The sequence below is a fragment of the Lacerta agilis genome, chromosome 9 (assembly GCF_009819535.1).
Source record: "Lacerta agilis isolate rLacAgi1 chromosome 9, rLacAgi1.pri, whole genome shotgun sequence".
Lineage (NCBI taxonomy): Eukaryota > Metazoa > Chordata > Lepidosauria > Squamata > Lacertidae > Lacerta > Lacerta agilis.
The window spans coordinates 54,535,234-54,551,082 of NC_046320.1; the positions used below are offsets into that span (position 1 = coordinate 54,535,234).

At 42.1% G+C, this 15,849-nt stretch overlaps 2 protein-coding genes across 2 annotated transcripts in view; one reads left to right on the forward strand and one right to left on the reverse strand.

Annotated features, from left to right (window-relative positions):
- The window catches only part of C9H4orf17 (chromosome 9 C4orf17 homolog), a 164,441-nt gene that overhangs the window by 61,824 nt on the left and 86,768 nt on the right, over positions 1-15,849 (reverse strand). The window lies entirely within an intron of this gene.
- Positions 326-9,905, forward strand: LOC117053008 (alcohol dehydrogenase 1B-like). The gene is made up of 9 exons (XM_033160458.1): positions 326-454; positions 1,209-1,310; positions 5,049-5,187; positions 5,605-5,692; positions 6,219-6,435; positions 6,718-6,981; positions 7,508-7,643; positions 8,159-8,297; positions 9,665-9,905. The coding sequence occupies exons 1-9, from the start codon at positions 437-439 to the stop codon at positions 9,687-9,689; spliced, it is 1,128 nt and encodes a 375-aa protein (XP_033016349.1). The 5' UTR covers positions 326-436; the 3' UTR covers positions 9,690-9,905.

Below are 15,849 nucleotides of genomic sequence, written 5' to 3' on the forward strand. Positions count from 1 at the left end.
TGTTGGACTACATCTCCCACCATCCCTAGCTAGCAGGACTAGTGGTCAGGGATGATGGGAATTGTAGTCCCAAAACAGCAACGGGTCCCGTGTGTTTGTTTCAAGGTGGTCAAGGGTGGTGGGGGCATGTGGCTCACACAATGCCTCTCTACAACCCCCACCCTTCACAGACTTATTTCCTTGAGTGCAATCTAAATGTACGGTGCAACTGAGGACTCTTAACCTACTTCCTTCAAAGTTGTGAAATTGCAGGTGGATTCAAACTGAACATAGAGGAGTGGCCACATTTCTTGGCATTGAACTGGGAAAGGGTTACGTTTAGTTGAAAAATAAGCCAAATATTTGCAGCAGAACCTTTGTACTTCTAGGAGGACAGACTAGAAGTTCTGAAACGACACAGAGGAAGCAGATACGGTAGATTGCGAAGTTCAACATCATGAGCACTGCAGGGAAAGTAAGTAGATTATTTCTTTTAAAGTTGCTTTTTCAGCCCAAAAATGCATAAATACCTTTAAAAAAAAAAGGCTTATTGTACTATAAGCAGGAGCAATGCATTCCTTGAGGTTCATCCAAGAAGTTCTTGGAAGTTTCATCCTAGAGGTTCCTGAAAGTTTCTTCTATTTTCCTCCTCCTTGAATACCATGCATTAATACCAAACCAGTGCATTTTAAACTTTCTGTCAACTGGGGAGGGAGAAACATCCAGCAAGTTGAAAACTAGCTCTGTGTTCATCAGGGCTTCAGTCCTAAACAACTTAACCAGGGAGTAAGCCCTGCTGAAGACTGTAAAAAGATGTCTAATTGTAAGCCACCCTGAGGAATTTGCCTATAGGCAGGGCTTTTTTTCAGCTGGAACTCACCTGAACTCAATTCCGGCACTTCTCAGATGGGTGCCATTGCCATTATAAGAGAACAAAGGAGGCATTCATGGTGAGTTCCGGCACCTCTTTTTCTAGAAAATTAGCCCTGGTATTGGGGTGCATATTGAATATTAAACATGCACAGGATTGCAATGTTAGCTGTGTGGGGAAAAATAGTATATGATCTTCTACTATTTCACAGGACATTGAAATCAGAGCTGTCACTGTAAACTTTTTTGAGATTTTGTAGAATCAAGTGGTATATACATTTTATTGGGGGTGGGGGTTGTCCTGGATAGGATTGTACAGTTACATACAGAAATATTGTTATGATATTCTATTATGTCAGGTCATTAAGTGCAAAGCTGCCGTTGTCTGGGAAGTCAAGAAACCATTTAGTATTGTGGAAATAGAAGTTGCCCCACCTAAGGCACATGAAGTTCGTATTAAGGTAAGAGAGACAAACCAAAAATGGCATTTCTGCAGATTGTTAGTATCTGCACTAGGGATGGAGAAATTCTGTTCAGTTTGCACTTAAAGATATGTCTACCTAATGTATGCTTTCTAGAACAATATGAGAATGGGGAAGGGCTGCAGCTTGTGGAGGAGCAGCTGTTTTGCTTGCAAAAGGTCTGAGGATGAATCCCTGGTATCTCCAGGCATGTGTGGGAGAGTCCCTAGCCTGACTCTCTGGAGAGCTGCTTTCAGTCAATGTGGAAATTACTGAGCAAGATGGACCAATGGTCTGACTCAGTGTAATAATACAGTCATACCTCTGGTTACGTCTGCTGTGGGTTGCGTTTTGGCGGGTTGCGAATTGGCAAACTTCCAAGTTTCACCGCGCACAAACACGCAGAAGCGTATCTGACTGGGCTGCTCCAACCACTATGGGTGGTTTCCAACAGAATATTAAAAACACAACAACAAAAACCTAACACTTTGAATTGTGTTTGGAAACACATGGGGAGTCATTGTAGATCTTTAAAGACCAATGTCTTTTTAATTGATTTTAACAATTTTAAGCATATTACATAATCAGTTGAATTTTCCATTCCCCCCTCTCACTGGGGGAAGCAATTATCCATACCCCTCTCTCACAGGAACTAATATTATACATTTCAAATTTAACATATTTAACATACAAATAATCATTGCTTATATCTGGCCCTTTTCCATAGGCCAGACATTATTCCTTTCCTCAATTTCATTGCATATTGACTTCCTCTGATCCCCCCACTGTTGAGTTCACTATCTTTCCTCTTTACCAGTTTTCCCATCATGTTGTTGTTCAGTCGTTCAGTCGTGTCCGACTCTTCGTGACCCCATGGACCAGAGTACGCCATCATAGTCGAATCTAATTTTGCTTAATCTCAATATATTTTCTCATCATCTTTTTAAAAATAATCATATAATAACACACATAACTCCTAATATTTAATCTCAAACCTCAGCTCCTACTTGCTTCTGAAACTTCCTTTAACCCTTATCAAATTTTCCCCTATTTATCCTAATTTTAACCCCTTAATTCTTCATTTTTCTACACCCTTCCCTCCCTCCGGTCTCAAAATTTTGGCTATTTATTCTTAACCTCTTCTCATTACATCAACATCCAAATCCGTAAGTCTAAACCATATAAACAAGAGAGATAATAAAAACGTGTCCCTTTTAACCCACACCCACCCTCTCAAAGGCGTGAGCCCAAAAGTCATTTCCTTTTCTCTTCTGTTTTCTTCTTATTTTTTGCAAAGTGAACTTCCAAATGTCCTTCTCATAACAAATTGCAGACCACACTGGCTGCACCTCTTTTTTTCCTTTTGCAAAATCGAATTCCCATTATCAGTTCCAACGTCCCTATCTTCCTCTGTCCAAAAGTCACTAGCTGGGTTTTTTTCTTCTATTTTTTCTTCTCCAATAACTCCTTGGTCTGGTGTTGTCACCTCCATACTTTCAATATTTTTATCCAAACCTAACTTCTGCAAAGTTAGATTTGAAGCTCTCACAGCTTGATCCATCAGTTCCATATTCTGTAGCAACTGTTGTAGAAACTCCAAAGTCTTTTCCTGGAACTCCGCAGAATACTTTCGCTTTGTCATTTTCAAGGTCAAAAAACAACTTTATAGTCTAAACAGAACTGTTATATTGTGCTGCTCTTGCAGCCATTTTGCCTTTGTTTCTTGCCAAATCTTTCAAGACCTCTGGAAGAAAACGGGTAAAACCTTTTCCACATCAAGATTCAGTCCAAATAAATTCCAAATCATTCCCCTCTTTATTGGGGAAACAGTTTCAGAAGTTTCCAAACCTTTAACTTTTTGACAAGCGCCTCAGATACAAAGTTACACTGTTCCTTCTCTCTCAACTGTCAGGGACCGACCTCCGTTATTTTAAGTCCCTTCCCTTGCCGAATTCTTTTAAAGCCTTTTTAATAAGTTTTTACTCACAAAGTCCAAATGCAGTCCAAATTTAGGAGAAATTGAGCGATCTCTCTGTCAGCAGTCGCTACTTCTCGCTGCGAGGGTAGTGTTAAATCTACAGCACCCCCGCCTTCTACCCCGCTCGCTCTCAGCAGCCCTTACTGGGGCTTACTGGGGAGCAGGGGAGGCTCTCTGGGTGTCTGCCAGATCCCATGTCTCCAGGACGCTTTTCCTGGAGTTTTTCTGGGGGGTCACAGCGCAATTGCGACTCCACCTTCCCCCACAGCGATAGAGAAACCTCGGAGCCGAAGTTTCTCCCGACTGATCAGAATGGCGCCCAACCGGAAGTCCCTTTAAAGACCAGTGTCATACAGTCCTGGCGGCCACTCCCAGTCACCAGTCTGGAAGCTGCATTCTGGATTAATTCTTGTTATAATTGTAGTATAAGGTAGATTCCTGTGTTCCTATGAGAACCAAAACACACCCTTTCTTTGAAATTCACACTTCTCCAACTTTTGCAATGTTAAGTAATCAGTGTAAAAATTCATATAGTGGTGTAAAATGTGCACAAAGGTGCCATATTAATGAATATTGTCAGGATACCCCAGGGGGTTGCTCACAAGTAATGACAGAGTCCTCTTACTCTAAAGACTACTTTATTGTGCATACTTATTTACAGTGCACAGCTAGCTAAAAACATGACTGCTCAGTCACTTGCAGAATCTGGAAGTGCTCCTCTCCGGTTTCCCGCCCAGCACCAAAGCTTCGGCACCCTGAAACGATGTCTTCTGGGTCTCCCAGCTCCCCAACGCTGCGTCTGTGCCAGAAGCTGTAACTCTCCCTCAGATCATGTCTGGCTGGTGGTGCTGGGTCTCTCCCTCACATCCCTGACTGTCTGCTCCTCCTTCTCTTCCATGGGAGAGAGCTCTGGAGACAGGCTGTGAGATGAGTCAGATGACAGCAGTGGCTGGGGATCCCTGTACCTGAGCAAGACCTGCTCTCGAGGAAGTTCCCTGCCCTGATCCTCCCCCCTCAGAGGAGTACTCCCGCCCTGCGAGGAGTACTCCCACCCTGGCTCTCCTCATGAGTAGGACCTCTGCCTGGTCTCCTAACGAAGAGAAGGCAAATCTCTGACAAATATAACAGACAAATATGCTTGATATTAGACAACGTTGCTTAGCTGTTGTATATTAGGCAAAATTGCATGCAAAAACGTTTATATCAGGATAAATTTGCACTGAAATGCTGATGAATTTTCACGAGTACTTTAAAATAAAGATCTGCAAACTGATGTGGAAATGTGGGGGTGTTTCGAACCCCTTGGAAGCCTTGCAAGTTGCTGCAGGAGAGGGATTGTGAGCAATATCATGAGGGGGTGTTTCTAGGACCAAACACCAAAACCTGTTAAGTGGAGGTCTTTAACTCAGCCTGAATTACCGTATTTTTCCATGTATAAGACTATATTTTGCCCCAGATTTTTAAAGTTTAAAATTGGGGGTTGTCTTATACACAGAATGTTGCAATTAATTATTTCCTAATTTGGAGCTCAAAAAATAGGGGGACTCTTATACACGGAAAATGTGGTAGATGTGAAATGATTTCCACACATGAAATTATTTTTAATTGCTTTTAAATATTTGTATATGTTGATATGTTTGTAATTGTTTCTATTATTTATGTTTTCACTGTGATATCATCTTGAGATATCTTATGGGAAGCAATTCATGAAATGAATTTTTTAAAAAAGATAAAATAAAAAAGTTTCTCCTTTAAACCAGATTTTGGCGTCTGGAGTCTGTCGCACCGATGACCATGTGCTGAATGGGGAAATGCAGGCTAAATTCCCCATTATTCTTGGTCACGAGGCAGCTGGTGTTGTGGAGAGCGTTGGGGAAGGGGTTACCTGTGTGAAACCAGGTAAGGTAAAGCAGGGTGCAACCAGAAAATATGAACACACAGCTTTGGTCAACAAGGTTCTAACGAAAGTAGGAGAGCCAACCAACTGGAGGAAGAATGACCGAGAAAGTGTTTTCTTTAGGGAAGGGTGGTCAGCTCTGGGCCAGTGACTAGATCGTTAATCTAAATGCCAGAATTTGGAATCAATTGCTATACATTTCTGAATAGGAGTCAGCAACATTATTTTCTACGTAACTGGTCCCATCATTACTTAACTGGTCCATTAACTTAACTGGTCCATTAACCATGCTTGCTAGGGCTTATTGGAGTTGTAGTCTGGCAACATTTGAAAGACTAAAAGCTCTCCATGCCTGCGGTATGTACTAACTTATCCAAATATTTTAAGCAGGCTAATGATGGTATTTTCATCATTCCCAGGAGACAAAGTTATCCCATTTGGTATCCCACAGTGTGGAGAATGCAGCGCATGCAAACATCCCAGAGGCAATCTGTGCAAAATGTGCGAGTGAGTTGAACTTGTTATTTGCAACAGTATTAGAAAGACCAGCAGTGCATTTTGTTGTTGTTCAGTCGTTCAGTCGTGTCCGACTCTTCGTGACCCCATGGACCAGAGCACGCCAGGCACGCCTATCCTTCACTGCTTCCCGCAGTTTGGCCAAACTCATGTTAGTAGCTTCGAGAATACTGTCCAACCATCTCATCCTTTGTCGTCCCCTTCTCCTTGTGCCCTCCATCTTTCCCAACATCAGGGTCTTTTCCAGGGAGTCTTCTCTTCTCATGAGGTGGCCAAAGTACTGGAGCCTCAACTTCAGGATCTGTCCTTCTAGTGAGCACTCAGGGCCGATTTCCTTGAGAATGGATAGGTTTGATCTTCTTGCAGTCCATGGGACTCTCAAGAGTCTCCTCCAGCACCATAATTCAAAAGCATCAATTCTTCGGCGATCAGCCTTCTTGATGGTCCAGCAGTGCATATGTTTGATTTAAAAAAAACAACAACCCCAAAGCATGATTTTCCTTTCTTCATCTTTTAGCCTTGGCGGCTCTGGATTAATGCTCGATGGCACCAGCAGGTTCACTTACAAAGGCCAGCAGATCCACACCTTTTCCAGAACTAGCACCTTCTCAGAATACACCGTGGTGCATGAGTCTTCGGTGGTCAAAATTGATGCTGCAGCGCCTCCAGAAAAAGTGTGTCTGATTGGCTGTGGGTTTTCTACTGGCTATGGCGCTGCCATCAACAGTGCAAAGGTAAGGATTAAAATATCGGTAATGCTTATATTCAGTGTGCGGAATTTGTGGCAGGTCTAGACAGAAACAGGACAGGTGGGCTCTGGCCCAGAGACAGGTGAAAGCACAGTTGTATTTCTCCAGCATCCCACCTCTCTCTTGGATGCTTTGAACATCAAGGAGCAAGCCCATCCACAACCACTTGCCCAGGGGAAGCACCCTTGCCATCATATACTGAAGGACTGCAGGGGGTTGGATTACCGGTAGATGGTCTCTTCCAACTCTATGATTCTATGATTTCAGGTGGAGCCTGGTTCAACCTGTGCCGTATTTGGTCTGGGAGGAGTTGGCCTCTCAACTGTCATGGGCTGCAAAGCAGCTGGAGCCACCCGAATCATTGGGGTCGACATCAACAAGGATAAATTTCCCAAGGCTAAAGAGATGGGAGCTACAGAGTGTGTCAACCCTCTGGATTTCAAGAAGCCCATCAATGAAGTGCTGTTTGACTTGACAGACGGTGAAGGTGTTGACTATTCATTTGAAGTGATTGGGCGCACAGACACCATGGTACATGCATGAAGACAAGATTTTACTGTCATATTTTGAAAGGGGAAGATGGAATTTCCTGCATTCCTGTTCTTCAGTGGTTCCTATTTTTCACTGGGTTGTGATCCAATAATCTGTTGCAGCAAGGGCTTTGGGGTTCTGAGACAGTAGAACGTTTCAGAGTTTTAAACACCTTCACCCATTGATCAGGTAACTTATGGAATAATGTGAGATGGGACTGTGGCATAAGTGGCTAGTGGAGAGGCGAGAATGGTCCTTTTGGGTGATTCTTCTCCCCCATGTAAGCCTACCTCCCAGCATCCCTTCCCACATTCTTCAGATGGCCCTAACCATCCAAAAAGGCTTTTCAGGGTGTGCATGTAGCTGGACATGGAAGGAAGAAAAGATGGGGATGTTTTCTTCCATTGCTATTAATATGCTTTGAACAGTAAAATCTTTGAGAGGTCTGACTGTGTCATGGAAGATGACCATGGATGGTATTTCTCCTTGGCTTGATTCAAGAGTCATACCTTTGGATTTTCCCCAGACTGCTGCCTTGGCTTCCTGCCACATGAATTATGGTACCAGCGTGGTTGTCGGAGTGCCCCCTTCAGCTTCTGAAATTACCTTCTCTCCACAACTTATCTTCACGGGGCGCACTTGGAAAGGATCTATATTTGGAGGTATGGGCCTACTAGCTTTCTATCAGGAGGGCACATTTCAAATTCTGAGAGAGTGCTGAGGAAGCCAGTCACAAAATAGCTTGGGGTGGCAGCGGGTAGTGCCAAAAAATGTCTGTCATGGAGCATAGCATGGCATTACACAAAATTAGAGAAACACCTTGATTTGTTAATTATTTCCCCACCCCCAGCAAATACAATTTAGCTTTTTTTAAAAAAAAAAATAGTGCAGTTACCATGTGAAAAAGCATTTAAGATGTCATGTAGTTTGGCCCCCTGTAGGCTTTCCATGCAAGCTCTTGGCTAAAAATTACTGTGTTACTATCTCCTCTGTCTCCCTCCCACCCACAGATCTGTCATGGCATCAAGGCCAATCTCATTGCATAACCCAAGTACTGGTACAAAGATGGATTCAGGCTATAAATTTGTGGGATTGAACCAACATTTTACTGCTGCTTTTTTTTTACGGCATTGTAATTGGAATATCATATCTTAACTGTGCACATACTTCTTTTTAGGTTGGAAAAGCAAAGATGCTGTCCCCAAGCTGGTTTCAGATTTCATGGCAGGGAAGTTTGCTCTGAATCCACTAATTACTCACACTTTGCCTTTTGATAAAATCAACGAGGGCTTTGAATTGCTGCGCTCAGGAAAAAGGTAAGACCTTTCCCCACCCACACCCCACAATAGTGTAGTGGAAAAGGCAGGGTGCCTTTCTGAGAGTCATAACCGTAGTCATTAGAAGATTACACAATCTTCCTTTGGAGTACCTCAAGTTGTGTTGCCCTTGAAGTTCCATTGTCCACAACAGAACTTCCACATCATTGTCTTGAAACTGAAGACAACTGCTTAGCTTGGGAGCATACAGAACAACTGCTCTTGGGTGTTATTCACATGCACCTTCTACAGAATGACCATATGAGCTAAATCTCAGTGGCTGACTCAACTCCTTCCACTCAGACCTGTCAATCACATGACATGCTATATTGGGTGACCAGGTTTTCCTTTGTAGTGTGAGCTGGGCTTGCGTACATATCCCCCAACCCCTCTCCAGTTTAACTCAAGACTCATTCACTCCAACACCCAAGGAGGGCTCTTTCATCTCTCCCCCCTCTACTAAAACCTAGATTTAAACGAAGTCTACTCTTTATTCATCTACAAAAAAAGTGGCCAATAAACCCCAGAGATTAGCTTGATCATGGTTAGTTTCTAGTACTGAAAGTTGCACGAACTATTTATGTACAAAGAAACAGAAGACAAAATGAGGAAACGGACACCTCAAAGAATGAAAATGAGTAATTAAACTGGACAATGAAACCCATGTAGAAACAATGCAATATGGATGTTCACAATCAAGACGTGTCCCACAACTGTGGTCGGTCGGCATCCCATTAGGCTGAGCAACTATTGATTTATAAACTGAAATTGATACTATTTTGAATGGGGCAATGAAATTACATTCATTTGTTAGGAACAAATATGTATTGTTTTCAGCTTCCTGTGGATGAATAGAAACGACTTGCGCTTTTTCTTGTGCAATTCTTTTTCTTGGAATCAGTTTTATAAGCTTATCACTAGGTTTCTTGTTTCCTCTTTTCCACACCCTTTTCTTTTCTTTTTCTTTTATCACTTTATTTCTTTATAAATGAAATCCTCCTAACAAAATGTTTCCTGTTTCTGTACAGGTTCAAATCTCCCTCTCCACACCTCACTATGAAAATTACTCACTGTGTATGCGTTATACTCTTCCTATTTCTGTTCCTCTGACTGTAAGTTGTGTTAATTGTGTTAATATAGAATTTTAAAACGTCATAACCCACCTGGAATGTGATGGCAAAGGGTGGGTAACAAACAGAATGAATGGATGGTGCTTAAAAGATCACCTTCCCTTAATATCAACCAGATCAAGGCTTCATTGAAATTTGCAGCAAGATCTTAAACCTACTGAAATATTAGCATATTAACATTAAAAATCTTACAGATATTATCACCCTTCCATTTAAAACTGTTTCTCAATGTTTCAGTATTCGCAGTGTCCTGGTATTTTAAAGTCCATGGTGATGAGGAAGAATACAAGACCTTTGCAGGCTCAGATTGCCACATTGCCTAGCAGGACATATGTGAAAATGACTGGACTCTGCAATGTCGTCACTGGCAATGCTCATTTATCAACATGTGGATCTCTCCCAAGACCGTCATGTTTTTCCTCCAAATGCAACAGAAGAAAATTACCATAAACACAATCTTACGTTGTGATTCAAACTATCAATATCCTGTATAATGAAGCAACAACACAAATAATTATTATCATGTATTTCAAAGGTAAGAGAGTGGGTAGTTTAGGCAACTGTCTTATATATATTTAGGAGAAAGTCACACTTAACCCAGTGGAATATACATACAGGCTGTAAATCAGGAGCTTGAAATCTCTCTACAGAGATTCCTAAGCATTGGTGGGCTGTTGTTGTTGTTGATGTTGTTGTTCAGTCGTTCAGTCGTGTCCGACTCTTCGTGACCCCATGGACCAGAGCACGCCAGGCACGCCTATCCTTCACTGCCTCTCGCAGTTTGGCCAAACTCATGTTAGTAGCTTCGAGAACACTGTCCAACCATCTCATCCTCTGTCGTCCCCTTCTCCTTGTGCCCTCCATCTTTCCCAACATCAGGGTCTTTTCTAGGGAGTCTTCTATTCTCATGAGGTGGCCAAAGTACTGGAGCCTCAACTTCAGGATCTGTCCTTCTAGTGAGCACTCAGGGCTGATTTCATTGAGAATGGATAGGTTTGATCTTCTTGCAGTCCATGGGACTCTCAAGAGTCTCCTCCAGCACCATAATTCAAAAGCATCAATTCTTCGGCGATCAGCCTTCTTTATGGTCCAGCTCTCACTTCCGTACATTACTACATTAAGCATTGGTGGGTACAAAACTACAAGTAGTCTATCTATCAGTGGCAAAGCTAAATAGCCACTGGCTAAATGCCGGCCTTAATCATTGATTTTACTTGAATGTCAATATGCTTTAGAAATCAGTCAAGGGCAATGGGTTTAATATTTGGCTGAAATATAAGACTTTTTTAGGTATTCAGGATTTTTCCAATATGCTGTAATGGCGGCGATAATTTTAATAGCACAGAAATGGAAACAAGAATGATCACCGACAAAGGAAGAATGGATAATAAAGTTAATGGAGTATTCAGAACTTGACAAGTTGACAGGAAGATTCCGAGAACAGCGGGACCAGAAATTCATCAAAGATTGGACTAAGTTTGCAGATTATCTGAAAGACAATTGCAGACAATTGAATACGTTGGTAGGACTGCAGGAAGTTTTGTAAGCTAAATCTCAAAATCACGTTTAGTGAAAAATTTAGATATTATAATTTAAGCAGTGGTTAAGTAGTGAAGATATGGAAATAAGTAATGAATGTAAGAAAATCATAAGGAAGGTTTGATGGAAGTCAGGGCATTAAAAAGCCAATGTGTATAAGATGAGAAGAGAAATGGTATTGGAAATTATTATTGTATTGTATTGTATTGTAAAATGAATAAAAATGATTTGGCAAAAAAATAAAAAAATAAAACCTTGATCCAGGAAAACAGCTTTTGTGTGAAAAGACTCACTTCCTAATTCAGGAACTAGATGCAGATGATGCAGAGACATTTGTATTGTTTGAGGTGTTCAGTGCGCACACGGTACAATGTGGTTATGGGGTGCCTTTTTGTCCCTACTGCACTGCAGATAAGGAATTGGACTCCCAGCCATTGACACAGGATGTGTCCATGCTGCTTTTTATAACTGTGCTATTATTATTATTTTAAAAAAAATGAGTGTGAGAGAGTGAGAGAGACAGGAGACAGAGACCACGCAGCTGTAAACTAGTAATTCAAAAGACCTTTAGAACAGAACAAAGAGATGACAGCTGTACTTGTATTTGAATCTAATTTAGCACTAGCATGCAAGAAAAGAAAAAAAACAACCCAAGAAAAAATGGCGTGGGGGGTGGGCAATGATGACTGAGTCTTGTAAATCACATTTTCTTGTTTAAGGGCAGAAATGTTTAACAGGAGGTGGATTGTTGAGATTTCTTGTGACTAGGGTGAGCAAAAGGTTCTTTAGGACAAAGGATAGTGGGATAAAAGGCACTTCCATACTGTTACTACTTTTGGATCGGATTGAATCACACGCTAGAATATCCTGGCTGTGGATCCAACTTTTTGCAGTAAGGAAGGTGATGGAGAAATGCAATAGAGACTGCAGGTTAACACTTGCTTGGTGCAATGTTATCTAATCTCTCCACAAACAAATCAGGCTGAATGCTCATTAAACAGTTTGTCCAGATTAAGGTGGTTGGGAGCCTTGGTGCAATACCCCTCAAGCCCCCTTCCTCCCAAAAAAGCAATGCATGAATTAAGGTACCACAAAAAAAGGTATTGTAGTATCTCATAGTCCTTAACTCTTTCTTTGTGTTAGAACACGGCAGGCCTTTTGGGCAGCGCACACAATCTTGCGCCCCAGATGTGTGCATTGAAAACGACTATATTAGTGAAAACAACATGTAGAAATGCATTGTATTATTATATTATATTGCTTGCAAAAAAATGTGCATTACTCAAAACTGCAAACAAAAAAGTGAGACTAGCAGATAATCCAAACTACAAAGAATATAGCTGCCATTGTGGTACAAAGGAAACACCATCCTTTCCAGATTTGTCAATGGGATGACGGAGGTTTCCTTCCACAGCCATTCCTGTTAGTGAAACACACACACACACACACACAATACAACATGCCAGGCTTCATTGGTGTCCTCTTGCAAGAGATACTGGGTGTGTTAGCACCTGACCACAGTTTTTAATACCAGAAGTCTAGTGACCGTTCACTGTAGGATTTCCATTGCTTAGCTATCGCTATTCCATCTGCTACCAATAGCTGGTGTCGAATCAGCTCTGGGAAGTACAAAGACTCCAACAAAGCAGCCAAAGATGTAAGAAAGCTGCAGTTTCTACCCAAACTTGTATTCATTATAATCTGCTACAGCTTGGTTTTCCCCAAATACTGCATGATTTGTGCCACTGTTGGCTATTTAATGTGATTTTTGTAATTGACATAATGTTTAACTTGTGCAGTTATCCCACCATTTCAGTTGTAAGGAAATAGCAAAACAATATTTTAAAAGAGTCATTAATTACATCTCTGTTGTGGGGGTTTGAAAACAACAAGGGTTGACTGAATACCGATCACATCTGTTGGATTGGTACTGACCATATTCACCAGATTGATTTCTGTTCTGGACCTGGGACAAAAATGCAAACAGTTGCAATTTCCGATTCTGTTTCTGACAGAATTATCTTAAGCATATCCGGTGCCGTGGTGCAAAGATTGCTCTCCTCCCACCAGCCATATAGTTGGCAGGGTGCAGCTTCCATCCTAAGCCTCTGCGGGGATCGCTCTCCTCCAGCGGAGGCTTGGGAAGGAAGCTGCATGCCTGCCAGCCATATGGTTGATGTGGCACAGCTGGTGGGCTTGCAGGGAAAGGGGAGGCCGCCGGCAAAGCCGCACAGCTACCCTAATCGCTGGGGTGCCCTCAGAGGCGTAGGAAGGTCAGGTGGTACCCAGTGCAGAATTTTTTTTGTCACCCCCGGTACTTTTTTTTACAGAGGGTACCCCAAAATTGTTGAGATTTTTTAAGAGATGGTTGCACAGGGATCACCATAGTTGATCATAGTTGAATCTGCCCACCGGGGTGCAAGCACTGATTTCTCTGGCAGATCAGCCTTTTTAATGCAATTAAGCCCTGGAACAATTCTAGTCATGCACCCTTGCTTGCTTGCAGATGCTTTGCAAGAAGGGGGGAGCCTAGCTTGTTCAAACACCCATGTCTACAGAGTGGTCAGTGCAATATTAATGCTGAAACACAAACCCCACAGCAGCCATCACTGGAGGAAACTGTTCTAAAATTAAGGGGGGAGATTCTAATATTCTAATATTTGGAAGGAAAATGGAGTGATGGAATCTTCCCCACTCCCCCCCCCCCAAAATGACAAAAGGCTCAAGAAAAAATTGACAAAAATTGAAAGTTGAGTCTAGGCTTAAGCTGAGTGCACACCATACATTTAAAGCACCTGGAAAGAGCATCACCTAGGAAGCTGTAGTTTGTTAAGGGTGCTGGGAGTTATAATCTTTTCAAGAATTTTTTTTTAAACTTTTTTTGTTAAGCACCTTTCATCATCCTCAAGCACCAGCACCATCCAATAGTCATTTTAACCACCAATCAGAAAGAAGTCACTCCAAAGCAGTGTTGTGGTGCAGAGACAGAAAGACAATTCTTTGGGGGCAACCAGATTTTTATGTGTCAAACAAAGCACCATGCATTGCCCTAAAAGTCCAGGGAATATTAGATGCTTCTGAACGTCCTTTCCATTGGACATGCGTTTTGGGGCTGTCCTACATACTTCCTTTCCCACCATGAGACTCATGAGTCAAGCAAACCCCGGGGACTAGGAACCTGAACACCCAGCAACCTTTAATAAAAAAATATGTTTAAATAAATAACAACAGGGAGGCTTGTACTATCAGCTGCATTAAAAAAAGCGGGAGGGGAGAGATAATAGACACACACACACAAAAACCCCCACACCTTGCAAAGTGGCACCATTTGATATTTGCAGGAATCCTTTCACCAGCCCAGACTTGCTATTCCGAAAGAGAACTTGCCCCCATCAAGAAGCAGGGATCCCCAAGCATGGCACCAAGCAGGTTAAGAGCTCTTACAAAAGAGGAGCTCTTAACAAAATCCGCTTTGGAGAGGGAAGTTTTGAGCTGCAAACTTTTCCCAGAGGAATGCAGGTTGCCTTGGAGCAGCAAGGGGGATTGCTAGAGTGTCTCCGTGGAGGAAGTGTTTGAAGGGAATCATTGAAGTGACAGAGGGATCTTGCTTGGGGCCAGAGGCGGAGCAACTCCTGCATGCAAATGAGGTACCGCAGAGCATTATGGGGGAGCACTAAACGGGCGAAGCAGGGCACTCAGATAGATCGGGACTCCCTCAGGTTGGGCTGGTGGATGATGCCCGACTGCAGGCAAGCAAAGGGAAGCAGGGGTAGGGCCCTTGGGCAGCACTGTCTGTGCTCGCTGTGACTTGAAGGGGTGTGGGCAGATGGTAGCCCAGGTCCAGCAGGACTGAGTAAGGCAAGAAGAACTAATGCTTTAGCAGGGCTGTGGTGAGTCCCAAGCCTACAGCCACTGGCTTTGCTGCAGCTTTGCTTAGGACTTCAGGTGGAGGTGCCAAATGTTACCCCCTTCAAGATGGCACCTTGGCGCCCCTGAGAGGGCAGCACCCTGGTGTGATGCACCAGTAAGCCCAATAGGAAAGACGCCTCTGCCTACCAGGTTTTCATGCTTTACTCTGCCATTGGTGTCGAAATCTCAATAAACACTCCATTCTGGAAGTTTTCAACAATGGGATACAACCATCAAATATGATAGTAAGAATCTTAATCCAGTTGAGGCTGGTCACTTAAGGTGATTAGGGTTACTCAGAGTAGTGTTTTTCAACCACTGTTCCGCGGCACACTAGTGTTGCCTGGTGTGCCGTGGGAAAAATTGTGTTTATTTGATTCCTATTCAAGAGAATTACTTTATATATAGTCAATATAGGCACAGAGTTAATTTTTTTAACATTTTCTAATGGTGGTGTGCCTCGTGATTTTTTTCATAAAACAAGTGTGCCCTTGCCCAAAAAAGGTTGAAAAACACTGACTCAGAGTATGACTTAGTTAGATACAGCATGATTTCTTGCACGGTTTTTGTGATACGAGCTAACATAAAAGTTTGAAACACAGCTCTTCTGAGCTGTCTTTCTCTGAAAGCAGCTTTTTCTGAATCTTTGCTGCAGTCTGCAGTTAATATTGCAAAATTACTAATATCATTTCCATTAAATTTATATACTACTTGAAAACAAATTTATACATTACTAGATAAAATGAAACAAAACCTCAAAGATTTAAAAAAAATGTGAGAAATTTTTACAACAATAGTTTAAAACATGCAAAAAGTTAACCTACTAAAGGTGGTTAAAATCCACATCAACTTTCTAAGCAACTATAAAAAATACCTTAAAAAACAACAACTTTCTAAGCATCTGGGTAGGCTTGTTTAAACAAGAATGTTTTCAGCAGGCACAGAAAATAATACTTGATATCAATGCCATCATA